This window comes from Anguilla anguilla, chromosome 13 (assembly GCF_013347855.1).
Source record: "Anguilla anguilla isolate fAngAng1 chromosome 13, fAngAng1.pri, whole genome shotgun sequence".
Lineage (NCBI taxonomy): Eukaryota > Metazoa > Chordata > Actinopteri > Anguilliformes > Anguillidae > Anguilla > Anguilla anguilla.
Window position 1 is genome coordinate 4,955,182 of NC_049213.1, and position 27,476 is coordinate 4,982,657.

Below are 27,476 nucleotides of genomic sequence, written 5' to 3' on the forward strand. Positions count from 1 at the left end.
AGTGAACATTGTACAGTATGAATTTAACCCTCTTGTTCTGTTCATTTTTTAGGTACAGCAAAAATGTTCCCGGGTCAATCCCCATACAGGGGGGGTTTGCAAATACATGAAATGAACCATTTTCATTTAAAATGTTGATTACACTAATTAAGGCCAGTAGAAGAAGTTTCATACTGAAAAAATAATTTTAAGTATTTTTCCTAGATTTTCAAACTTTAAAAAGGGTCAATTTGACCCGCAACATAACAGGAGGGTTAAAAAGTAAGGAAAACCCCATTGAGGCAATGTGGGAGAAATATTCCCTGATACTTTCATTAACAATCGAGGCGGACCTGCCTGTATGACCATCTCTGCATATAATTTTTATTGAACACGACTGCTAAATGATTTCCAAAAGATAGTCGTTACAACGTTAGTCTAATAAAACTTTTAATACATTTTAAACGGCGTACTAATATTCCTGCTACATAATATAACTAATGTGTTTCCCCATTTCTTTTCACTAGATGACCAGCTTGATAAACCGAACCGACCTGTATAGCTTTGCATTGCAGAAAGCTGATGGTTGTCGACTGTCGCTATGCGGACTGGAGAAGTGGCTCGTACGTTGCTATGCGGCGTTGCGAGTGTTAGACGGTTGCTAGGGAAGGGAGCGAGAGCGAGGGAGGGCTTAACTGCGCGTTGTGTGACGGGATGGTGGCGGAGTGGGAATTAGCGTCTTATCGGTAACGTTAGCACTTTTCTGTGCTTAGGAAAGGTGTTCGTCCCCTGTGCCTGTTTCGTTGTCCGGCCATGAATGCGGGTGCTGTTTGGTAAAAGGAAATTAACCGACAACGCGTATTTCTAGTTGCCTCCTGTCCCGTGTTCACTATTTGGCTGGTTTGTTAATTTCGTTGATTTTTATCGCTTTTGGATAAATAATTGAAGACTAGCTAGCTAATTGGTTAGAGTAAAGGGCTGTTGCATTCGCCCGGAGAGAGGTGTAGAGCCGAGAGGAGAGGGAGCGGCAAGTGGGGGAAACGGGAGAGCGGCCGATGAGTTCGGAGCAGGGTGGTCAGCCGCAGCAGCAGGAGGAGGCCGAATTGGGACCGGACACCCAAGGGGAGGGGGATAAAACACCCAAAACCGGCAGAGAACAAGGCGACATGGTGAGTTGGGCCTTGCCCTGAATTAGTCTAAGTAACGTTAGCTAAGTAGCTGCTAAGCTAGTTGGCATGAGGCAAACTCTTATTAGCAGTACCAAACGACAGTAGCATAGCCCTTCCCACCGCCAACCGCCGATCCGACTGCAGTCGCCTTTTCCAAATATAGTTAAACTGAGCAGGCGGAACTAGAATAACTTGATAGCTGGCTAGCGCAGCTGTTATTCGACAAGTTATCTGGTAGCTGGCTAAATGACAATATGTAGATATTTTCCCCCTTGGCTATGGACAACTTATTAGCTAGGACGGTATACTAAAAGCAAACTTGTGAATCGACCTCGCTAGCTAACTAGCCACTGTAGCGCACTGAAGGTGATGTGTTCAGCTAGGTAACACACGTTTGCTAACGTAACGTGTTAGTTAGCATTTCGGTCTACGCCGAATTAATGTAGAAGTGACCGGCGTGTTTGACATGCATAATTTCCCATGTGGTAACGTTAATTGAGAACTAATCTAGCAAGATATTGCGGAAATTCCAGAAAACCCTGTTCTATGATTTGTAACCGTTTGCCGGCTGCCTAGCTAGCTTCCAAGTCAGCTGAACTAACGTTAGTCTAGCTAACGTGATTTTGTAGCGTTCGTTCAATGAACGCTTTAGCTAGGAGCAGCTGTTACCACAGAAGTGTCTTTCACGACGTTACGAGTCTAGTCGAAGTTGTCGCTTCAAACATTAGACACGATGTTTGTAATAAAAATTTAAAAAATCTATAACGGTATTGGCTGTTTAACTAAATGTCTGACATATAGTGAACATTTTGATTTAGTGTTGAATTTGGAGATTAATAGTGACAGTGCGCTAGCACGCCACAGAATACAGCGAACGCATTGCGAACTTCTAGTTCAGGACATTCTCCTGCACGCCACCCCCGTACCCTCTTGTGTAGATTTGAGTCGCAGTAACGATTATATATATTATTCATTTATCAATTAAATGTATTTTACGGCAAGTGTGTCTCGGGAATTGGCTAATAATTGATCAGTAGGCCTCTCCTTTCTCGGTAGGCCTTTACTGCTAAGTACTAGTTGAACTTCAGTAGGTAGCAGCTAGTAGTTTTGTCTCTGGGCATAGCTAAATAATAAGTCTTTTTTCAGGACTAGTAAGTTAACTGGAGTTTTGAACTTGTTTGACAAATGGTAAATGATATCTGACGTTATTAGCAACAGTAGGAGTAATTTCTTTGAAAAGTGTATTTGCATGACAGAAGCTGGTGCACGTTCATACGTGATGTGTCAAACGTGTTTCTCATTGTTAGCACTTTAACATTAGCTTGCAAGTTAGGCTATGCTATTTGCCTTCCTCGTGACTTACATTTCAATGTCAGTGCGTCTAGCAGTGCAAGTTGCAAGGTCCATTCTACTATTGAAGGTTAAGTATGGCTGCAAGTCATAGTAGAAACGCTGCATTGCATGCATATCTCTACTGGATGTTAAAAAAAAAACTTTAGTTAACCTGACATGTACACAAGATCACTGTAATCAGTTCAATCCACTATGCAGCCCAAGACTTGAGTCAAATGGCCGTTGGACTATGTTCTGGTTCTGTCTCATATTTTTGTCAAAACTAGGTATTAACATGGGGATGCTATTTGTCCTGTCATTTTGTTATTTGATTGATGAAATGCCAGAAATAACATTTTCTTTGAAACCATTGATACAGTACAAAACAATGCAATGCTATGAGACATAAATTAGAACTGGATATCTGAAAACTGCTAAATCTTCTGATTGAACCCTAAAGGCTTAGTCTAAGCTGTGGATGTGCATGCCCTTTGCATTACATTTATTTGGCAGACGCTTTTATCCAAAGCGACGTGCAAAAAGTGCATTTCATGGTCATAGACAACCAATAAACACAGGTTCAGTAAGATACAATACTTATTTTGTACAGCTATTTCTAGCCAAGAATACAGTTTAGTTCACACAGTGAACACTATTCAGACCTAACCTCTGCAAAGCCAACAAGGCAGAAGAATAAGCTACAGTATTAGGACAAATACAAATTACCAAAAAGTGCTGGGATGGGGAAACATGTAACAAGTGTCATGAAAGAAAGGGGGGAGGGGGGATTTAGAGTGAAATATAGGCCTACAGCGTGGTGGTGGTTAGTCTAGGTATAGTCTGAAGAGATGAGTCTTCACGCCACGGCGGAAGATGCGTAGTGAGGGGTAGGTTCGGAGAGGGACGGGGAGTTCGTTCCACCACTGGGGAGCTATGGTGGAGAAGCTCTGTGATCCCTTTGGTCGGGTGGGAGGGGTTACAAGGCGCCCTGCTGCCACAGAGCGGAGTGGTCGAGCAGGGACATAGGATCGAATCATGTCCTGCAAGTAGATGGGGGCTGTCCTGTTGGCTGCAGTGTAGACAAGGGTCAGGGCTTTGAACCGGATCCTGGCAACGACCGGTAGCCAGTGGAGTGATCGCAGCAGAGGAGTGACTTGGGAGAATTTGGGAAGGTTGTAGATGAGTCGGGCAGCGGCATTCTGAATCATCTGTAGTGGCTGTATGGCACAAGCTGGCAGGCTTGCAAGGAGAGAGTTGGAGTAATCAAGGTGAGAGGTCACCGTAGCCTGGACGAGCATCTGGGTGGAGTGTGTCGTCAGGTATGGTCGAATCCTTCTGATGTTGTACAGAAGGAATCTGCAGGACCATGATGTTGCCTTGATGTGCTCCTTGAGGTCCAGTTGGTCATCCAGGACCACCCCCAAGCTCTTGGCAGAGTGAGAGGCAGTCACTGTGGTGCCATCAACTGTGATTGAGAGCTCACGTAGTAAGGAGGTCTTGCATGGGAAGAAAGCAGCTCAGTTTTGTTGAGGTTGAGCTTCAGGTGGTGGCTGGCCATCCAGGTGGAGATGTCAGCCAGGCAGGAAGATATCTTATCATCAACCTGTGTGGCCGAGGGGGGGAAAGAAAAGAAGAGTTGCGTGTCATCTGCATAACAATGATAGGAGAAGCCATGTGAATTAATAACTGAACCAAGAGATTTGGTGTATAAGGAGAACAGCAGAGGACCCAGTACAGATCCCTGCGGCACTCCCGTAACAAGGGGATGAGAAGCAGAGGCAGACCCCTTCCAGGTACCTGGTAGGACCTATCTGCAAGATAGGAAGTGAACAAAGACAGGGCAGTCCCAGCAATGCCCATCTCAGCCAAGGTGGAGAGGAGTATTTTATGGTTGACCATGTCGAAAGCTGCAGACAGGTCAAGAAGGATCAGGACAGAGGAGAGGCGTGAGGCTCTTGCAGTGGCAAGTGCCTCCGTCACAGCCAGGAGCGCAGTCTTTGTTGAGTGCCCGGATCGGAAGCCAGGCTGGTGAGGGTCTAGCAGGTTGTTCTGATGGAGAAAAGAGGTTAGTTGTTTAAGAACTGCTCATTCAAGGGTTTTGGACAGAAAGGGTAGAAGCGATACGGGTCGATAATTCATTACATCAGAGGGGTCTGAGGTGGGTTTTCTGAGAAGTGGGGTAACACGAGCCATCTTAAAATCAGAGGGAACATGACCAGAGGAAAGAGAGGAATTAACAATGGAGGACAGATAGGGAAGGATCTCGCTGGAAATGGATTGGAGAACTTTGCCATCACTGTGACCACAACATATCTCTGCAGAGTAGCAAAACAAAGCAGTAATGTTTGGTGAGGGTTGGTTTTGTGTTGGTTCCTTCAAAACCACAGATCTATGCAATAGTAACAGAAAATCTGTGGTAGGGAATCTCTTTGTTTCAGCGATGCACAGACAGGTGACAAATTAAAGGGAAAAATCTGAATAAATGGGTGGAGAAACATAACAAATGCAGATGCTTCCATACAGGTGTACTGCATGATAGTTTAGGCATTAATATCCTATCATGCTCTGTGACATGTATAAAAATGCCGAGAAGGTGCAGTTGACCTCAATTTTAGATCAAGATTGAAAGAGGAAAAGATTGAAGTGACTTTGAACCATGGTTCATTATTGGGGCACAGATGGCAGGAGCTTCAGTCACAAAGACTGCTCAACTGGCTAGTGTTTCAATCGGAACAGTGACTAGAGTGACATAGCATTTAGATCTATGGGAAAGACATCAGTAAGTAGGGTCAGAAATTGTGGTCGAAAATGCACATTCGATGACTGTGATACTCGGGCATTGGTGCGATATGTCAGGAAAAACAGAAGAGCAACGCTTCTCGGGTGACTGAATGTTAATGTGGGACGTGATCAGATTGTGTCAGTAGGACTGTGGACAGCTACATAGAGAGGGATATTATACTAGGTTTTCAGTGCACAAACCCCTCATTACAAAGATGAATGCATATTTGAGAGTTCAGTGGTGCAATAACCACAAGGCATGTCGGGGTCACTGAATGGTTTGAGTGTGAAACTTATGTGAATCATGTTATGGCCTTCGCAGTTGCCAAATCTCAACCCAGTTGAACACCTAAGGAATATTTTGGACTGGCATGTTAGACAGCACTCTCCAGCACCATCATCAGAACACCTAATGAGGGAATATCTTTTGGAAGAATGGTGTTCCATCCCTCCAGTAGAGTTACAAAGACTTGTAGAATCTATGCCGAGGTGCACTGAAGCTGTTATAGTGGCTCATGGTGGCCCAACACCTTACTAAGACACTTTATGTCGGTTTTTCCTTGAATTTGTCACCCATCTGTACATGTTAATGAGTTTTTAATTGATCTTTCCAGGGGGAAGCCACTCAATGCTCCCTTATACTTGTATTGTCATTTTGTTTTTGTAGAGTGGACAGAAATGGTATAAATGTTCTTTAAGTAATCAAATCATTTAAGTAAGCCTTTCATTGATGCCACAACCAGCATTAATTTGGGAGCGCAAAGACTGCTTCCTACATCCCTTTAACAGTTCTTTGATTTAATTAGTTTAATTTTTGATTCAGTTTAAACGACTAACTTGAAATCTTGGAAGTTCAAAACTTTCATTATTTGTACAATTTATTACTTAGAGGATTTGTTTTTATATTTATGAAATATAAGTGAAATGGACATTGCATGTTTGAATCCTAATACTTTGAAAAACTAACAATTAAATTAGCTGAGCAGTTTGGTTGGGCAAGCAAAAAAAATTTTTATTAGAGGCAACATTTGTCAACACAAATTAGTCTGCATGTGAGAACATTCATGATGGTGAAGTCACATTATGGTTGTGAAATACTTCCTTTCCCACTAAAATTTCACAAACAATATTAAATTGGTGTCTGTAAAGTCTGTTATCATATCAGACCTTTAAATGGGTAATAAACATTTAATCAGGTTTTTCGAGTTCTAAAGCTGAGTATCTTGTTTCCATTTGATATATCACACTAGTCCTATAGTAAAAATAAATATATTAATAAATTAAAATCTAATTAAGCCCTGCCACCATCTTTTTTGTAAAAAAACAAAAAAAACAATGCACTGCCCACCCAAAGGTGAAATGCTCTGTTTCATTTCCCATGGAGCTCAGCCCAAATTTGTGACGTAGAAGTAGGTGAAAAATTCTAAAAGCCTGTTTTCGCTGTGTCATTTTGGGGTATTCTGTGTAGATTGATGAGAATAAAAATGAATTTAATCAATTTCATCAATTTTCATAAGGCCGTAGCGTAACAAAATGTGGAAAAAGTGAAGGGGGTCTGAATACTTACCAAAGGCACTGTACATTGAATTTCCTTTCTGACACCATGGCGTTTGGCCCCTTGCACATAGACTGTAGAAAAAATATGGCCAAAGTGACTGTGACATCAGCCATTGACTTTCCATGGGCAGTTTTCATGCCGCCATGTTGTACAAATTGTAGCCGGAGACTGCACAGTAGGCAAAAGCTGTGACCCTTATATGGTCATGAAGTCTGTGCCGGGCCAGTGTAAATGAGCTGTTACTCCAGAGTGTGTGAGATGCTGCCCCTCCCCGAGTGACTTGCAGTGATGCAAATTGTCCTTGATTGGTCCTCAAAATATTAAAATATTGTCAAAATGATACAACCTGTCACAAGGGTTGTCAGAAAAAATAGGCTCTATTGAAGGTAATCAACCAAAACAGCCTTGTGTTTGCTGAATGGCAGTTGAACTATGGCACTGGTCATCCCAGTTTTCTGGCCTGAGCTCAACTTAAATGGCGTGGTTTGAAGAAGGCCGTTCACAATCACAGGACAAAAAAGGTCCTAATGCATTTAGAAAAATAGTGCATCGAGGAATTGTCAAAGACCCCCCTCAATGTGTTTACAAATATGGTATAATATAGAAGACATTTCAGTCGTGTTATCATTGCAAAGGGAAGGTGCACAAAGTTCTGAAAGTGAGGTGTGAAATAGTAAATGTATAAATGTGAGAAGTTATTTCTATTCTGTTAGCTCTCATTTCTCAAAATGAGAATAAACCCATAACAATTTAACCTCCCCAATCTGTCTTGAAGTATCATTTTTGCAAAGTGAAAATGGCCTTCATAGTCAGGAGTGCAACATAATAGTTAGGGAAATGGGCTTTTAACTCTGAGGTTGTTGGGTCAATTCCCAGGTGGGGTACTGTTGTACTGGAGCAAGGTACCGGATATCTAGCTGTATTGACATAGAATGTATTTATACTGTATAAATACATTCTATGTCAATTTAATCTGTGCAAATCACTTTGAAGGAGAGCGTCTATCAAATGCCTAAAATATAATGTAATTTATGAATTGGAAATGTATAACCCACCAATTTTTTAAATAAAAATGTAAATTATCTTGCATTGCGAACAGACCTTAACTGAGCAAACGGCTGAACTGTTTGAGTGTATTTTTAAAAAAAATTATTATTATTAACTGAAAGGACTACTTCACTGGTGTTGCGACCTTTTGCGCAGCTTCTTACAACCACCCGTACGTGGGGGAGAGTTTTAAGAATAGTTCCGGAAGAAGGCAGGGCTTGCAGATTTGTGGTGTTTTAACCAATGGCAAGGCCGCGATTACGAGTGTGTTTGACAAGCGTGGCGAATGGAACTCCGGCAGTCAACGTGACTTTAACAGGGGAGAGAGCAGTTCTGTGAAATGAGAAGATCTTGAATGAGAGCCGGTGGAAGTTTTTTTTTTCTTTCTTGCTCGGGACTTGCACTTTCATTAACGTTGAATAAGTCGCAGTTGAACTTGGAATTTTTTAGTAGAGAATCGGAGTGTACACAGTTCTATGTAAAACAACTTGCCGCGTATCATAAATACTGGTAAATAATGATTTTGTTCGTTGAGGTGAGCACAAAAACTTTTTATGTCAAATTTAACACGCGGTGTTACGGGCTGCATGCTGGGTAGCTACATCGCTAACAGATTCCTAGCCATGCTCTTCCCAAGTTTTTCTTTAAAGCTTCTGTGGGGGGTAGTTGTTCAGTTTGTGAGAGATTTTATATTTTGTTTCCGTAAAATGAACCGTGTGGTTTTATCGCTGGCGAACTAACGTTAGTATTTTGGTTTCGCGCCACCTTGCTAGCTTGCTAGGTTAGCAAGCTCAAACGCCAAAAATTAACCCTCGCTAACCAGCAGACTGAAAGTTAGTTCCAGCTGAAATAGCTAGCGACCAATGTTCCTAACCATTCTGTTCTTATGTATGTATTGGAACCACGTCATTTTTTAACCGCTGAAAGTAAGAGGGCCCAATGTACCTGCTCCACGTTCAAACTTGTAACTTGGACTGCTGATATTTCGCATCGATTATTTGTAACGTTACCACACCGAGTACATTGATGATATCTACCTAGCTAGCTTGAACCGTGTCAATGCACTGACTGAAGTGTCACATGCCCTTTGTCAAAATTGGCAACTGAAGAGAATGCCGGAGGCTTTGGCAGACCGTAGCACCGTAGATATATATTTAGCAGGCTAAATTGTCACCTTGACCGTTTCACATTTACAGTTTAGTGAGCAACTAGACGGCAAACTAATCAGATTAGCTTTAGTGAAAGCAGAACTATTTAAAAACGCGTTGAGCCCTGCGTGTATGGACGCAGGGTACTATTGTATGCTTTAGGATCTTTTGTGTGGTTTTTGTTATGATGGATCCCGAATTAAAACCAGTACAATTTGGGAATACTCCAATTTACAACGTCACAAGTCAAACTTCAGCATAAAATGCAGGAGATATCCGCACTATATCTGGGTTCTGTTTGCAGGTATAGAATAGTTTTGAAATGTAAGGCTTTAGATTTTCGATTTTAAGTCCCATATCAAGCTTTCTTTTATGCCGTGTCTACATTTTTAACAAGTAATGTAAAACTAATTTCAGCTATTGAGGATTTTTTATTAAGGTGCTTTGGAGTTATAGTAACAAAACTGAATCCATTCAGAAAATTATGACACTTAAAAACAGTTTATGTTCAGATTATCATTTGGTGCAAAATTGCCGTGCAGTAATGGGTTCCATCATTTATTGTCCTGTGGCTTCAGGGTTTAAGAAGTAGGTGCCGTTTTCAGGCTGCGGCTAGCTGGCAAGTTAATAACGAGCAGTTCGTTTAGACCAGTGACAGGAAATGTCCGATGTTCCTGGAGAAAATTGAGGCCGTTTTGAGAGTGAGGGGGAGAGAGCTCAGGCCGTACATTTTTCACTTCGTTCTAACGGGGCCAGTAAAGTCGCTTACTGGTTCACGGTGCGCAAAGTTCCACGGCAGGTAATAAAAGCCTGAGCCGAAAATGGGGTTTGTGCTGGGGTTGAGCCACACGCTCTGCCCATTCACAAGCAAGCAGAGCCTTCTAGTAGCTGTTTCTACTGTTCAGCCAGCTCTGTTAAACAACCCTTATCTTAAATAAAGTGTCTTATCTTATCTTCTAAAGCTCAGTTCTCTGAAACTATTGGTCTTCACAATGTTTTTTTTTTTTTGTAATTGAAGACTAATACCTGGGAAGTTGAGCTCGGTAAATGTTAATCACTGTTTCTGAGTTGAGTGGTCTGTGTTGTTGTACTTTGGGCATTTAATCTTGGGGTTCATCGCTTAAACATTTACATTTGCTTAATGATTTTATTATCCTGTCCTCCTGCACTGACTGTTCAATTCAATTTTATGTGCAAACTCGCATAGATTTGTATGAGAGCGAGAAGTTCATTCTCCATGTTTTCTGTTGGGTCATTTGCTTCCACCCAAGACCTCTTGTTTAGTTTCTTTTTTTTGTTGCTGCTGTCTTGATGTATATAGATGGTTATATTCCATGGTTGCCTAAAGGCAGCTTAGGCCTTTTGAATTCCCTTGCGTGAGGTGTCTGTTTTCCCCACACGTGATGGAAGTATTCAATTCATCTCTGTGTGGAAATCAAGGCCAAGGGCACAGCTCTTGTGGGTGTGAACTGTACATCACAGTGGAACCATTATATTCATAGATTACATGCGCTGGTAATATTTGGGTGTATTTTGTTTTTCCCAAAAAAACGTTACTACTTTTCTTTTGAGGCCATCAATGGTTGCGGTAAAAAAAAAAAAAAAACGGTCCCGCCCCCTGAAGCAAAGATTAGACGAGGCGGGTGCTTTATGGAGAGAATTTGCGCAGAGTTGTAATGACCGTTTTTTTCTGGTTCGTCTCGTTCTTCCTGTCAGGTGACCTCGAAGGGAGCCGGCCTGAACCCCAACGCTAAGGTGTGGCAGGAGATCTCCGCCCTGCCCAGCGACGCCCCTGTCCCGCTCTCCGATTGGTCACCGCCCAGTCCCACTGGCACCACTGAGGGTGAGCTCACAGTGCTGGCCATTTCTCTCTCTCTCACACACACACACACACGCACACACACACACATACACACTCACAGTCAGTAAGTCATACACACATACTCTGTTACACATTAACATACATAGGCATGCAAACACTCACTCACAGAAACGCACACAACACATACTCTCTCAGGTGTGCCCATTGCCAAATTGAGTCATGCACACACACACACACGTGCACACGCTCTCAGAAGCGCACACACACACACACTCTCACAGTAACATGCTCTCATACACTCACAGTAACATGCTCTCATACATGTGCGAGTACTCTTATACATGTACACGCAGTAGTGGGATCTCAAAGCTTTCTGCCATGCAGGTAACTTTGCTGCGTTTTTTTCACCGCTGTAAATTGACGTTTCCCTCTTGGATTGGGCTCGAGGGGAGTGGACACTGACTCGCTAATGGCCTGAATGTTTCTCTGTTGCCAGGTCACCCCGAGGCCCCGCCCACTGAATGTAGTAAATCCTACATCATTGGTCTTGACAGTGCTGGGGAGAGCGGTCCCTCCGCGCACCCTGAAGGAAGCGTCAACGGCGTGGACTCTCCAGACTTGGCGTTCTCCCCCCACGAGCCAGCGACTAGGCCGGATGGTCAGTATTGGGGGGAAAAACGCCGTCCGCCCAACCCAAAAGAATAAAAAAAAAATGAAGATGCTGAGGTCGAGAGTCGTTTTTTAAACTTGCGTGGAGGTAGTTCTGAAGGGAATCGGGAAGGCGAGCTCGATGGCGCCGATGCTAGCTGGAAACCTGAAACCCTTTCCGTTAGCTCGGTTTTTCTGCGCCGCCGATTCGCTCGGGCAGCGTCTGCACGCGAGCTGACGGGCTCTGTCGTTACAGGCGAAGGGGAAGGGGAGCCGGCGCAGGATCGGCCTGTCTCTGCGGAGAACCTGCGCGAGTCTCTGAAGAAACAGCTGGAGTTCTGCTTCTCCAGGTAGGGAACCTTCCTCGGGTCCCCCCCCCTCGGTCCCCGGCTCTGGCTCATTTCTGCTTCTCCTTCGCTAATGTGCGGCTCCTACCCTTATTTCGAATCAGGAAAGAGGGCGTGCACTAGCCCACACCTCCCTGAGACTGCTTTCTGCAGTCCTACACCTCAGCTGCCTGTTTGGGTACCCAATCGGTTTACTGCCGATCCAGCAAGGCCAGGGCAAGCAGGGTGTCAGGCACCCTCTCCACCAGAGGAGGCGCTGTTGAGCGATGTGGCCCGGGAACACCCTGCCGAATGTAACCATCGCTCTCGGTGAATCTTTGGTGTCGGCACACTTGTTGCCTGGCCACCGTCGGGACTGGCCCTATCCAGACCCTGGCACGCGTCGCTGCTGACAACAGGCACCTGGTATTTTTAAACCTGTATTTATGTGTAAATGGCTTTTATCATGCCCCAGGGAGAACCTCTCCAAGGACCTATACCTGATATCTCAGATGGACAGTGACCACTTTGTTCCCATCTGGACCATCGCCAGCATGGAGGGTGTCAAGGCACTGACCACGGATATGGACCTGATTCTGGATGTGCTGAGAGGTGAGTCTCTCTGCCAGTGTTCTTGCAGCATAATGACTGGTTCTCACTGCACAGGAATAAAGAATAAGCTCCAAAAGGGTCTACCATGTGCTATGGACAAAGTTTTGCATGATGGCTGCATTTCAAAGTACTGCATTTCCGGATCACTGGAAGTCAGTCTCCAGCTCCCTCGAACAGAAAATTGAGCTTGCGCAAAACGTACAGAAAACATACACCATACTACTGACTTTTTAAAGGTATTGGGCCCCAGGAAATGAGCACTGGCCTTGGATTTGCATGAATGGCATTCACCTCCTGTGGAATTACGTCACATCCAGTGTGTCCCCTAGAAAAGGTTTATTAGTGGAAAGGGTGGCGCCCCATGGTCACTTCCAAGGACTGGATGTTTGGCTGTTACAAAGCCCTGCTTTGATTATGCGTACTGCTGCTACTGCAAGCTGCTATGTTTGTCCATTTTTGCTATATTGATCCTAGGTATTTGCTAGATGAGTATTGCAACTAACAAGGAACTAACTGTAAACAAGGAGGTGGAGAGAATCCTTGCTGTGGTAACCGTAAGCTACGTCTACGTCGTTTTATTTACAAGTTTAAATACAAGACTCTGCAACCAAGGTCGTTATGTAACACGTTAGCTAGCTAGAGTAAGTGGTAAGAGTTTGTGGTAAATGTCACTTTAGCCTGCTGAAATAATTTACAGTCTTTGTTTTTAAGAGTTATTGATTTTTGTAAATCGATGGCCGTTGTGATTCTGCTAATATATATTGGGCTGACCCTGATTTGTTTAAGTCCTATAATGAAGCTCTACAATTTGCAGTCTACCTGCAATATACTGCCCTTCAGATACAAAACGAGACGTGGAAAACATTGTTGGGTTTCACATTAGATAAATGCTTCTCGTTTTCTGCTGCCAGTGCGTGTCGGAGTCATTGGACCAAACTGACCTAATATTTCCTCCCCCCCCCCCCCCCCCCACACCCCCGGATGGGCAGCCTCTCCTATGGTCCAGGTGGACGAGAAGGGGGAGAAAGTGCGACCGAACCACAAACGATGCATCATCATTTTGAGGGAGGTGCCCGAGACCACGCCCGTGGAGGTGAGGCGGGGTCTTTCACGTCTTGCAGATTCATTCTGCAGAACCGCTGGCTTTCAAGTTCAACTGTGCTTTATTACCTAACATCTGACGTCTCAGATTCTGTGTTAACTTAGTTTATATTTATGGCTGTTGCTTTTGTTGTTGTTTTTTGTTCCTGGAAAGTTTGACTGAGGGTCAGTAACTCCCCGTCCCAGTATTTTAGGAGAAGGGATTCTCTCCCTTGTGGGGTGAGGCGGTCACAAAGAAAACGCTTCCCCGCCCTCACATCCTCCTCGTTTATTTCCAGGAAGTCGAGGCCCTTTTTAAAAGCGACGATTGTCCGAAGGTGCTAAGCGTGGAGTTCGCACACAACAACAATTGGTACATCACATTCCAGTCGGACACCGACGCCCAACAGGTGAGCGTCTCCGAGCCTGCAGCTGTGGCTTGAGCTGGCAGTATACTCAGTAAGCAGAAAGAACTTTTTGATTGAGGATTGAGAACCACCGGCGAACATGGCGGTATACTCTGTGAGAACACCGCACCGTTTAAAGTCACTCCACGCCGCTGGGGCGTGAATAATTACGAGGCAGCTATTAACCGGGGCTGGAATCTCGCCCAGACCTCCGTCTTGCGGCTGTAAAGAGAAGGGCTACGCGAGATCACAACACAAAACAAAAAGTTTAAAGTGTTTAAAGTGGCTTTAGTTTATCTAGCTATGCAAAAGAAGAAAAAAGGCGAAGATGGTACGTTCAGTTTTGTCTGTACATTCGGCAAATGCGGAGTTTAGACGAGGGGGTCCTCTTTCTCTTATTTCCGAATGTGTGCTAGGCGTTTTTGATGACTTGCTGAAATGCGTAGCACCATTCATCAAACATGCGGGAACTCGCAGAATTTCCATCTCTACAGAAGAGAGATGGGCGTTGACTTTCCGTACATTAGCATGTGAAGTCTGCCGTCTGAACTCTCAACCGTGACGTAACCAACCATGTGATATTTGGACCAATAGCTGAGAGGGGGAGGTCGGAGTACAAGAAAGAAGTTTTCCAAAAGTTCTCCCTGGAGGCACACGAACACACAACACCGCGTCTTTTTGTTTGTCAGTTGTTCTCATTGCTTCGTTTTGCTCAAAAAGTTCTACTTCTTACGAAGTGTACTGCCTACTTTAGTCAGAGAGACACTGCTGCTGTTTTTTAATGGCCTCAGAAACGATACCTGACCTTCAGTGTGCGTTTTGGGGATTGTTGTGAAGCCAGTGTGTTGTTTCCCCGCAGGCATACCGGTATTTAAGGGAAGAAGTGAAAACGTTTCAGGGAAAACCCATCATGGTGAGTAGCTCTGTGGCGTTGGAAGCATTGAAGGTGAATTGTGCCTGCATGTGTGCGCATGGTTTTGATAAGATGAGGGGGGACTTCAGCCAGCAGTAGTATCTGTTGTTTAAAGTGTGCCCCCCCCGAGCCTTTGCTTCTGCAGTCCGTGGGCAGCACTTCCTGTTTCAGTTCTGTATGAAGTAGGGCAGAGGAACATACCGGGACGATGGTTTTCGAACGCAGTAATTGGCATCGCCACCGCATGGCGTATTACCTTTCTTTCCGCCTTTTTCTTTTTAATTATACCTGAAGCGCTAGTACTAGTGTATGAGGTGCAAGTAAAGAGAAGACCAAAGGAAAGGCAATACCAGACATGGCGGCGATGACCGTTATAACGTTCGATAATTATCATTGTGATGTATCACCCAGCCATAGTATGAAGGGTAAACACTGCCCAGGATACGTGGAACTGATGGTTGTGTGTGTTTGTGTGTTTGTGTGTGTGTGTGTGTGTGTGTGTGTGTGTGTGTGTGGTTATAAAAGTCTACACACCCTTACTGAAATTGCAGGTTTTTATGAAGTAAAGCCTTCCGTCCATCCATTTTCACACGCTTTCACACAATCTTTCATGTTGTTGTATTTAACATTGTTTTAGGTTTATGTAGGAACGCATTTGAATAGAAGCTGCTCCGTAGCGGGTAAATTAAAAACGTTTAGATGGCGGTAAAGAGCCCCCTGTGATGATCAGTATCGCGCTTGGAAGGATCCAGGTCACTGCAGCTGTGGAGGCTGTTCTTTTTCCTCCTCCTTTTCTTCCTCTCTTCGTTCTTTTTCCTCCTCCTTTTTCTTCCTCTCTTCCATCTCTCTTTCCTCTGCTCACCTCTCCTTCCTTCTCTCCCTCCTCCTTTCCCTCCGTCAGTACAGTGGTCCTGCCCTGATGACCGTGAGATTATGAGATCTGAGGGGAAGCTCACACATGCATGTACACAAACGCACACACACACACACACACACACACACACACACACAGCACAGTTCTTCCCAAAAACAGGTCGTTTCTTGAGACTAGATGAGTTGGAAATGTCCTCTGCAGGACGTTGTCGCGTTCACATGCGCACACGTTTGCCTGAGGGCGTGACTCACACTGCTCCCGAACGCCAGGCGGTATCATTGTGAGATTCCAGCACGGTCACTGTGGCGCAGCCCAGCTCTGAAAAGCTGTGGATGAGAAATGTCCATTGTGGGGGACAAACCCATGCTTTACATCATGACCGGTTCACCGTACTGGAGTTGAGCTGACACTCTTATCCAGAATGACTTCGCGCGGGTGCGGAAATTCCCTAGTAGGGGAAGCGTGGTCCTGAGAGAGCCACCAAGTGCAGGAAGTGCAGGCCTGACTCCACTTGTCAGCTGCTCAGTTATGCATACATACTGTACAGAAACAGAACTTAGTGGTTAGGGAGTTGTGCCTGATTAGGGCAGGCTGTAAGTGTAGTTTTTTAAATATGATTCTGTTTGGAACTGTTGTTACCGTGTGTCTGGGGTTCTCAGGAGTCTGTTCAGGATGGTCAGGTGAGCAGAAAGTGAATTTAACCCCTTAAAGCCAGCTTTTCCTGCATTGTGTTTATACTCTGCACTTTATCTCTCTCTCACCCTCGCTTTCACCTCTCTTCTCTCCTGCATTTACCTCAATCTTTCTCTCTCTCTCTCTGCTCTGTCTTTACCTCCCCCCACTCTCTCTTTCTCTCTCTCTGTCTCTCTCTCTGCCCTGTCTTTACCCATCTCCCTCTTTTGCTTTCCCTCTGTCTCTTACTCTACCTGTCCTTTTCTCTCTTTCTCTCGCTCTCTCCCTCTCCCTCTCTCTCTCTCTCTCTCTCTCTCTCTCTCTCTCTCTGTCTCTGTCTCTCTCTCCAGGCTCGGATAAAGGCCATCAACACCTTCTTTGCTAAGAACGGTTACCGCAGCCTGGAGGGTGCTGCGTTCTCTCAGCAGACGCAGTCCCCGTCACAGTACAGCTCGCCCGTCTACATGCAGCAGGTCTACAGCCCGCAGCAGCAGTACCCCCTCTACGGCATCGTCCCCCCGACCTGGCCTTCCTCCCCAACGCCGTACTTCGAGACCCCCCTGGTGAGGCCCCTCCCACCTCACGGTGGCCTAGCTCAGGGGACCGGCTTCGCGTCTGAGCTTCTACTGTATTTGGACCATTGAGTATTCCCATTTTAAACCTGAAACTGAAGAGGGATTTCTATGCTTTTGGAGATCGAGTGAACAGTAGAGCTTTTTGTATTTGAATGGAAGGCTTATTTACCGGACTAAACAACATTTAATTTACTCTCCTATTTTCGGAGCTTAGTAATAAGGTATTGTGTCGCTAATACAGGGCGGTGCTTTGTATATATGGTGCAACAGCCTGACGTTAGATGAACACTTGGGAAGCGGTATTCTTACAGGGTAGAAGGGTACATACAGTATATGAACTGGAGATTCTGTTTTATGCATTGATAAGGTGACGTGTTAGCTGAGGGGCTCTCTGGTGCATTCTGGGTAAGCTCTTAAAGGGCCTTTGGCTGCTCAGTGCCAGGCTGCTAACGACGCGCGCGCGCGCCTCTGACATTCCAGGCGCCGTTCCCGAACAGCGGCTTTGTGAACGGCTTCGGCTCGTCCGGGGGCTACAAGATCGGCGGCGGCTCCCTCGGCGTCGGCGGCCGGCCCTTTCCCCGCGCCCGGTACGTAGCGTCCGCCCCCCTCGCTCCGCTCCGCTCGCCGCCACCGGCTCACTTCCTGTCTGTCGGCCGCCTGAAGCCCCGCGCAGACGCGAGCTCGCAGTGCGTTTCTCCCCAGCGCCAGAGGTGGAAAATCCAGGTTCAGGAAGTATAAAAGTCCTTCCCCAGTGTTTTGTTCCAACCACCTGGATTTGCTGATTAGCGCTGTTCTTCAACCAGGAGGTAGAACTAATTAGTGGTATCAGCTGGCTGAGTTCACGGGTGGAAGAAACACATGGCAGGACTCTTACTTTCTGACCCCTGGACTTTCCACCTCTGCCCAGCAAGGCACAGGCCTGAGGTGGTCAGCTGCAAGCTGGCTAGTGGGGCGATATCGCCAAACTTTCAGCTCATTGGGTCGAGAGAGAGGGCGTGGGCAAAGCCCGTTTTCACATAAATTACTTCATGAAGTTTTGGGCAGTTTGGCAATAATGCATGTCCTTGGTACTTCAATGTGCTCTCAGTGTAATACTCTTTTGGTACTGAATGTAAACATTTTTTTCTGCCCAGTGTTGAGAGGGTTGCAAGAAAAGGCCTTGGTTTTCTTGCAATATTTGTAAAAAATAAATAGAAACTAAGAATTTCTTCCGAGCAGAGTTGGGGGGGTCGATTTCAATTCAGTGAATTTGGACAATCAGGGCATGAATTTAAACTTGAATAATCATTCATTGAACTGACTTGAGCCCTGTTTCCAAATAATCAATAATTGTGACTGGTGTGTATTTAATTTTGATTTCTGATTATGGCAAATCTCCTTAACACCAGTACCTTGACTAAAAATGGTACGCTAACTTTAAATGCTCAAATTACGAATAACCAGTTAGCCTGACCCCCTTCCTTCCCATTGTTTTTGTTGTCCCCACAGTGTCCCGCTTTATTCAAGAAAGAATGTAATAAATGCCTTCAGGTATTGTTATTTTGTCCGTATCCACATAACTCAAAATCATTCATCCTTCTCATTGATCATCACTTTGGTTGGTCAGTCTTGGGTTCAGTTGTGACTCTTCCTGGCTGTGTTTTCTGCATTTTTTTTTTACCTCACAAATCCATGGGGGGTGTTTGCAAGGACGGTTGTGTTGTCCTTTAACTTTTGATCTCTGGTTTCTTTCACTGGCACTCGACCGAGGGACTTTTTATTTTATTATTTGAGTCATCGTCACTAACCAGTGTTTCTTTGTGTCTTTCATTTTTTATTTTTGTTTTTCGTAACAGACCGCCTGTGAAAGTTCATTCTAACTTGCGAACTAGCACTCCCTGCCGCATTCATGAGTATGTCTTGAAATTTTAGTTTGAATAGTAAAATGCCTGAGCTGTGAAAATAATTGTTAATGTTTATATTATACATAAAGAACAAAAGAAATGTCTTGATATTAATCTGAGATTGTGAATGTATTATTTTTATCTTGAATGCTCCGGTATGCTTTTGCACTGCTACGGAAGTGCAAAAGAGCTGCGTCCATGTTTGCTTCATTTTGCATGCATTGCAATGAGTGTTCCTCATTCAATATTTAGTTTGTTCCCCATTCTACATTCTTACTGTTCCGCATTCAACATTATGGGTCTTCCCCTTTTGACATTCCGAGTGTTTCCCTTATGACATTCCAAGTGTTTCCCTATGGACATTCCGAGTGTTTCCCTTGTGACGTTCCAAGTGGAGTGTTCCCCATTCCACTTTTCGAGTGAAAGCACACTAGGTTTGTACTTTATGCTGTCAGGTTTGTTTACTCGGAAGCCACGGAGTGACTAGTTGTAATAGCGTAGGTTTCTGCAAATAATTGCAAACGAGCCCTTGCGGGCGAGTACTTCACCCCAGCCGTGTTGCTACGGCAGCGGTGGGTGCTTTTCACCTGGGGCCTGTGTGGCTGCCTGTGTGTTGCAGCGACTTGATTTATTTATTTATTTTTTTACGAACTTCCTCCTCAAACAGGAACCACGTGAAGCCTCACCCGAGGCCCGGCGACGGGGCCCCTGCCTCGGGGACAGCCGTGCCCCTGCTGCCGGGGCTGGGAGGCCCGGTCCTGGGCCCGTCCGAACCCAGCCCCTCCTACCCTCCGAGAGACGGGCACCTCTCTCCCACCGAGGCCAACGGCGACGCCGGCGGGGCGGGGCGGGGCAGGTGAGGGGCCGCCGCAGAACGCTTATTTTTCTTTGGTGTTGGGGCTCGTTAACAGCAAAATGCGCTGTAGCTCAGGAGGTAAGACCGGTTGTCTGGCAGTCGGAGGGTTGCCGGTTCAAACCCCACCCTGGGCGTGTCGAAGTGTCCTTGAGCAAGACACCTAACCCCTAACTGCTCTGGTGAATGAGAGGCATCAGTTGTAAAGCGCTTTGGATAAAAGCGCTATATAAATGCAGTCCATTTACCATTTAGCTATGTTAAAAGCTTGCATTAGGTTAGTTTCCCTCGCATATTCCCAGCTTAGTGGTAGTAGGGCTTTCATTGCTGTGATGTTTATTCTCTATGTTTAGCCGTTGTTGATGGATTGGCTAGTCATAGCATTAGAAATATTGCTGCCAAATTTTATGAACTCCCGCCTGCTATTTTTGGCAAATCGCACAGACCAACCTGAAAGTCGAAACCAGTGCGTCTGGCGGGATTGTTCTTCAGGGTCAGAATTTGTGGTGGCTGTCGCACTAAGGCTGTCGCACTGCTAGCAACACCATGCCCAGCTGCACTGTGTGCGTGCAGCCAGATGTAGGTGTGGGTGCAGAGTGTATGCACATGTTGTGTGTGTGTGTGTGTGTGTATATGTACGTGCATGTGTGTGTGAGTTGTGGTGTATCAACCAGGGAGAGAGGGGTTAAGTCATTTCTGTCTTATCGCACATTGGCCTAGTTCCTCAGTATGGTCATGTGTGCTCCTGTAGTCCATCTGCACCATCTATACACACACACACACACACACACATATATACACACGCCCATACACACACAGCAGTTAACCTCTACACCTGACCCAATCAGCAGTAAGGTCATGAGATTTGATGGTCTTTGGGGGGAGAGTCTATACATGAGACTGAACCAAGGTACAGATCCTTAGGGGAAGTAAACCATGATTTTGCTCCTTCCACAGAAGAGGCTCATATCGAGGCATGAGGAGGAGGAGAGAGGAGGAGCGGACTGCTGTAAGTGCCTTTAATATGCGTGCGTACGTACAGAAAGCAATGCTGCACAAACGTACACTGGCTGTATTGCAGGGTTTAACGTTAAAAGTCATCTGGAAATGGACAGGCTTTCATTTAGGTGTTTAATTAGACTTTAATGTCTTGTATGTCCCTATGTTAGTCGTAGCTAACTTTAAAGAGAGTTCTGATCGACGGGACTCCTCCCTGTTTTTCCAGAGGCCGCCGCCCCTCGCCGAGACCCAAGCCCCGCCCCCCAAGTTCGACCTGGCCTCCTCCAGCTTCCCGCCGCTGCCGGGCTGCGTGGCGAGCGCGCGGGGCGAGCCGGCGCTGGAGAACCGCCTCTCCGACGTGGTGCGCGGTCTGAGCCGCCCCAAGGTTAGCCGCGGCCCCGCGCGGGCCTCCTCCCGGTTAGGGGAGGCCTCTCCTCCCACCCACTCACAGGGTTCAGTTTGACTGCTGCGAGTGTTTTAGGGAAGTGTGTAATTATCTTCATATTACATTTTGTCCTTCGTGTCAAACAGCTCACTGTTTGGGGGGGAAACCCCTGCCCTGGAGAACTATATAAAATTTTGGTGACTGGGCTGCTGCCCAATAAGTTAGGCAGGGCATACCCCATTCCTGTATAACACTGAGAAGCTTGGCCTTTTATGGCTTCCTACAGGATTACTGACAATAACCACAGACTCTAACTCCTTACAAACATTTTGTCCTGCATTGTTCATAGTGCTGGATACGCTCTTGCCTGGCATTACATAATTTCCCCACATCCAGTGAAGATAGTCAGTGTACTCAACGGGAGTTTTTTTAGTTAGTTTAGTGGGCAGTACCATTCACTGATTGCGTAATTAGCTGTAGCCTTAGTAAATAAGATATGCGCTCTGAGTTATATATACGTACGTCTAGCACCAGGTATCTTAAGTCTTTCTTCTTGCCTTTTATCTTTTGTACTAGGAACCAATTTAGTTGCCCTTCTTTGAACCTTTTCCAGAGCTTCTATCTTCCTTAAAGCAGTCTGGGTGACCTTACTATATGTGATTTATCTAGTAGTTCTTCACCCCCTATCTCAATATCTGCTAAGGCATTCTGAGTGCTGAATGTACCTTTTAGCCTATTAGCAGCCTTCTCTCTGGTAACAAACGACACCCAGGTCCCTCACGTGTTAACAAAAGGCTGACTATCTTTTTTCCAGTATGCAGGCAGGGAGGCAGACAGACACAGACAGACAGACGGCAGTTGCTACAGATTATAATGTCCTGGTCTCTTGAATGGTTGCGTCAGTATGAATGTTTAATTAACATTTAATTCCTTGGTTGCATGTTGCACAACGTTATACATATTTGGTACCTACATTTAGCTAGATACACTAAAAAGTACACCAAAAGTATGTGGACACCTGAGATCCAACATCTCATCCAAAATTATTGGCATTAATTTGGAGTTTGTCCACCTTTTGCTGCTATAACAACCTACACTCTTCTGGGAAGGCTTTGTACTAGATGTTGGAGCATTGCTGCAGGGATTTGTTTCCATTAAGCCAGAAAAGCATTAGTGAGGTCGGGCACTGATTGGCAATTAGGCCTGGCTCGCGGTTAGCTTTCCAGTTGCTGAATGGGGTTGAGGTCAGCGCCCTGTGCAGGCCAGTCAAGTTCTTCCTCATCGTTCTCAACAAAACCATTTCGTCTTTGAAAACAGACCACCCACCATAGTAGTTCGGATTTTAGCTAAACTCAATTTTTTACATAAACAGAACTACAGCATCATTTTTTGTTGGGTACCAGGTCATTGTGGTATCTATGGAAATGAACAGGCTGACATTGCTGCAAAGGAGGCCAAAAGAGTCAGGGAATGTTTACTACCACCATCAGCCCTCAGACCTTGCTTACATGCTTACATCCTAAACAAGTGGCAGGTGGAATGGGACCAGTGCGAAGGTAACAAACTGCATGGAATTAACCCAGAAATTGGAAAGAGACTTGTGTTTTCTTTTAAAAGCCCATGGGACCAAATTGTTTTTACAAGGTGTCGGATAGGTCACTCAAGACTCACCTGTGCCTTTTTATTGAAGGGTGAAGAACCACCATCATGCGACTCCTGCAGCATTCCCTTGACTATCAAGCACATTTTACTGAACTGCCCTGCCTTTAATACCACAAGACAACCGTTTCATTCAGGAAGTTCCATGAAAGATGTTTTTAACAAAGTGTCCCCTGAAGGAATTTTAGAGCTGTTATCAGAAGTACACTTGAAACATCTTATATAGGTTTTATTTAATTTTCTGGTTTTCTATTGATCGATTTCTACTTTCTATATATTGAAATATTATCAGTGCCATGTTCTCACCATGAAATGGCCTTAGATGCTGACATGGCTCTAAATAACAAAAAAAAAAGAAAACAAAACCATTTCTGTGTGGGCCTTGCTGTGTGCCCAGAGGCATTTTCATACTGAAACAGGAAAGGGCCTTTTCCAGACTAGGGGGAAGCACAGAATCATCTAGAATGTGATTGTATACCGTAGCATTAAGATTTGCCTTCACTGAAACTGAGGGGCCTAGCCCAAACCATGAAAAACTGCCCCAGACTAAGGGATGTCCAGATACTTTGTGTATAGCAGTAGGTTAGGTTACTTCCTGCACACTTCATAGATGCATAGAATCCCTAGTGACTACATCTCTGAATGACTACCTTGGTGTTGGTGTTTCTTAAGGAGTGGCACATTAGCAAATGATATGACTACAGTATATTTATACTTAGCAGCATGGTGATTTCTCTCAAGTGGACTTTTTAGTGGACACAGTAGGAAGAACAGCTTCCTCCTCTTATCAATAGTAGTACTCATGTTAGAGAACCAGTCTCTTGCATTAAGTGTGATACTCACCAGTGTGTTTTAATGATGGCCACTAGATGGCAGTGTCAACCTATTATACAGCCTAGGTCTGAAGCATTCATTCATGTGCATGCAATTAAAAAAAATAAAAAAAAGTGTTATCAGCAACACTGGCCCGAGTTACTTGAACTAGTGTTAGAAAATGTAAAAAACATTTGGGGTACGGCTTGTTTGTTTTATCACCTGTGCTGACATTTGTATTACAAACCAGTAGTAGGGTGACTGGATCACGAGGAAGGTGGCTGCTTTCTGTGAGAGAGTTCGTCCGAAGTTCAATAAGCGCATCGGTCAGAAAAGTCATCGTTGTGCGTCTGAGCGTTTTCAGCATTTTGACTTCCTGTTGTAATTTTGCCTCGCCGTCTCTAGCCGGAAGTGAAGGATTCTGCCTGCAGTTCCTCCGGCGCCCAGGAGGAGGCGCCGTGCGTCCCCAGCCCTTCCCAGCCGGTCTGCAAACCCGTTCCACCCGCTTCTGATCTCCCCGCTGCCAGGTACAGAGGGGCTGTCCGCTCTTTCGTCGGCCTAACCGCCAAGATGTCTCGTCTGCAGAGTGTTTGTTGGCCCTGCTTCTCCGGCTCATGTCCCACAGTGCTTTGCACCTGCCCGGACTTTTAGTCGCTACTTCTGATGAATTCTGATCTCATCTACTTGCGTCTCCGATTGGATGCAGAACTTCTGATCTCTAGCAACGCTAAGCTAAGCTCGACTGAACCAGTAGAAGCGCTATTTTGGTTCAGAGAGTTTTATTATTATGATGGTGGTTCCAGCACTTCAGAAAGATAATGCACTTCAAAGGTAGTTTCGTACCTCTCATCCTACAGTAGCAGGGACCCAGAGTGCTTTGCACCGTGTTCAACAGAGCGGTGATTTCCTCCTTCCTTTTATGCAGTCAGAATGTGTGCTCGAGCTGAGTCACTCAAGTGAACACTCTTCCTCTCTCTCTTCATGCAGTAACTTGAATAAGAATCTGAAGATTACTCATCTTGCATGCACACTAGAGTTTGTCCGCACCCTTTTCACTGTTACCCCCGAAAAACGGTGAATGTGAGCCCCTGGTGGGGTTTGAAGTATAGAGCTTTTGCGTTTAAAATTTTTTAAAATCTAAATGCACATTTAAAAAATTTTTTTTTTACATTTTTTTTGCTCGAAATGAAACTTTTTAAAACTCAATCACGGTTTGTCGGTTGAGGGATAGTTTGACAGAATCTCATATTTGTCTGATCAAATATGCACTCATTTCGGTTGGTGCTGTCGTAGGTTTTCTTGAACCTGATTGGCTCTTTCTTCTTTTACTCAGCAGTGTTTCCCATCATGACTCAAAGCTGGAAAAGCCTGATGTCCAGAAAGCAACCATACTTACACCGGGCCCTGCCCCTGGCCCCGCCCCCGTGTCCCCTCAGCCCAGCCATGCCCAGTCAGGCCCCGCCCCTAAACCCTGGAGCTCCTCCTCCTCTGCTCCCATAGTGCCCGCCCCCAGCTCCACACCTGGGCCGGTAAGCCATAAAGACCAGTTAGCCTTGTTTCAGAGGTTAGACGCAGTGCTTGTGCGTAGCCAGTTACAGCTGCTCTCTTTCTCCTCCAGCTGTTTAAATTGGCTGTGCATGCTCAGAGTACTACGGTTTTTAAACTGGCCGTATTATTTTTGTTCTCCCTCTGCCTCTCTCCCCCCCCTTTATCTCTCCCCCCCTTCCTTTGTTCCCCTCTCTTCCCTCTCTCCCCTTCTGTCCTCCCTTCTCTCTTACCCTCTCCCTCCCCTTACCATTCTCTCTCTCTTTCTCCCCCTCCCTATCTATTTCTCTCTCCCCCTCCCTCTCTCTCCCCCTCTCTCTCTTTCTCCCTCTCTTCCTCTCTCTCCCCTTATCCCTCTCTCTCTCCCCTTACCCCTCTCCCCCCCCTCCCTCTCTCTCCCCCCATCAGGAGCTGCGCAAGCTGAGTTATGCGGAGGTGTGCCAGAGGCCCCCGTGCAGCCCCTCCCCCGCGGCCGTGCAGCCCCTCCGTGAGCTCCGCGCCAACAAGGCAGAGGACTCCGCCCCCGGCCCCACCCCCAACGGACCCTGCCACAGGCCCGACATCCCCCCCGCGGACAGATCCGGAGAGGGCCGGCCCTCCCGAGCGGGCGGGGCCCCCAGGGCGGGGCCCGCTGGCCTCAAGACCCGAGAGCAACAGAGACGCCCCCCCGTGGCAGGACACGGGTCCCCTCTGCGGGCCCCCCGGCGGGGCAGCAAGGAGCAGAACATCCCGCCCAAATCGCCAAAGTGAAAGCGGAGGAACTGAGTGCAGGGAAATACGAATATTACACACAGATATATGCATATATACAGGAGGCCAGAGAGAGGGGTGGAGAGAGAGAGTGTGTGTGTGTGTGTGTGTGCGTGTGTGTGTGTGCGTGCGTGTTGTCAGGCGAGAGCTGCTGGAAGCAAGGTGTGTGTGTGTGTGTGTGTGTGTGTGTGTGTGTGTGTGTGTGGTGGGGGGGGGGGGGTAATCAAACAAAGCAAACCTAAAAACAAGAAGAAAAAGTTGTGACTTGAACTTGTTTAATCAAAGCAATCAATGAGGAGGGAGAAAATGAACTCATCTCAATTCTTGCTACCTTCAAATGTTTCTGTGCTCCTCCGAACGTCCGTATGATTTTTAAAAAATGATAATTTATGGATTTTTTGTTTTATTTTTTTGATGTTTGGAAAGGAGAGTTTCTGGCAACAGAAACAGACAAAGCCATTTTCCCTTTCAGATGGAATGTTTTTGGTTGGAAGAGAAATGCACTACGAAGGGGAGAACATGGATGCCCATTAGGCAGTGCATCCTCCACTTTCAAACGGGATTATTGTGATTCGTTTTTTATTATAATTTTTATTTCGCAGAATCACTGAATTGGAGAATTTGGAATGTAATTTGGAGTGATTGTGAAGGTTGATTTGCAGTAGTGATGATGGTTTTACTGTTATGAAACAGTAGTTGTACAATTTTATTTTTAGTTTTCGTGGGGTGGGGGGGGGGGGTCAGGTTCTTATTTTTATTTTTTTTGGGGTAAAGAGTGATGGTTTTAACAGAGGCAACAGGAATTGGGCATAGTTACATAGCCGTTGTAGCTCAAGCTATCATTGCTTGTCGTGAAATCTCTTGTATGGATGAATCAGCATTTGAAATCGGTTCATGTGAGCTCTCCTAACTCAGCTGGATCACAAGCAGTTGAGTTCTGAAGGTCCGTCCGAGTGGTTCTGATGGTATCCGCTGTGCCCAATTCGTGAAGCACGGAGGGTTGCTGTGACGAATCACGGGGTTCACAGGTTTTCGTGCAAATTTGGCGAAGATTAGGCCAAATAGCAGCGCCGCTGTCATGTACATTAGGCAAGAGGGGTGATCCAATAGCAGAGCCTTAGCCATGCAAATTAGGATGGAGTTGGGCCAATACCGGAGTCTGAACCCTGCATTAGTCCCGCCTCTTCTGTTCCATGCATTCTGACATTTTTTTGTGTGTGGGGATTTCCCCCCTCTTACAGATTCTGAATGTACTAAACCACTGGTGATCAGTCCTAAAGCCCCTTTTTTCAACTTGCCTCTCAAAAGTCGCTTTTCCACCGCATGGCTCAACTCGACTCTACTCGACTTTTTTGGTTTTCCATCGGGCAAAAGTTGTGGATAGTACCTGGTACCTGGTACTTTCTTTGGTATCACCTCCGTCGAGGTTCCAAGCGAGCTGAGGCGATACCAAAAGGTGACGTGAAAACACTGCAGACCACCGATTGGTCAGAAACGGCAGTTTCATGCGGCGTCGCTATGACGACCAGCTACATTGACAGAGGTACTATCTGCAGTGGAAAACGAAGTACCTGGTACCAAAAGCGAGTCAAGTCGAGTTGAACCAGTGCCATGCAGTGGAAAAGCAGCAAAATTGGGTCCTTCAG

At 45.7% G+C, this 27,476-nt stretch overlaps 1 protein-coding gene across 4 annotated transcripts; it reads left to right on the forward strand.

Annotated features, from left to right (window-relative positions):
* The first annotated feature begins 641 nt into the window (after positions 1–641).
* On the forward strand, positions 642–25,993 carry LOC118211292 (la-related protein 4-like). Of its 4 annotated transcripts, none has more exons than XM_035388382.1 (17): positions 642–1,148; positions 10,731–10,857; positions 11,333–11,494; positions 11,741–11,834; positions 12,286–12,422; positions 13,412–13,515; positions 13,802–13,912; positions 14,769–14,822; positions 16,719–16,931; positions 17,424–17,530; positions 18,432–18,473; positions 19,494–19,682; positions 20,637–20,688; positions 20,905–21,063; positions 23,941–24,062; positions 24,869–25,064; positions 25,489–25,992. In XM_035388382.1, exons 1-17 carry the CDS (start codon positions 1,035–1,037, stop codon positions 25,828–25,830), a joined length of 2,325 nt encoding a protein of 774 aa, XP_035244273.1. In that variant the 5' UTR covers positions 642–1,034; the 3' UTR covers positions 25,831–25,992. The 4 variants fall into 4 exon arrangements, with proteins under 4 accessions (XP_035244273.1, XP_035244275.1, XP_035244276.1 ...); XM_035388384.1 differs by having other exon boundaries at positions 24,872–25,064; XM_035388386.1 differs by lacking the exon at positions 642–1,148 and adding an exon at positions 8,064–8,401 and having other exon boundaries at positions 25,489–25,993.
* Positions 25,994–27,476: the final 1,483 nt, after the last annotated feature.

Bases quoted from the DNA above. Each gene is read 5' to 3' on its own strand.
- LOC118211292 (XM_035388382.1), top strand. From the start codon at position 1,035: ATGAGTTCGGAGCAGGGTGGTCAGCCGCAGCAGCAGGAGGAGGCCGAA. The intron at 1,149-10,730 runs GTGAGTTGGGCC...TCTTCCTGTCAG, and splicing joins GCAGAGAACAAGGCGACATG to GTGACCTCGAAGGGAGCCGG. The intron at 11,495-11,740 runs GTCAGTATTGGG...CTGTCGTTACAG, and splicing joins GCCAGCGACTAGGCCGGATG to GCGAAGGGGAAGGGGAGCCG.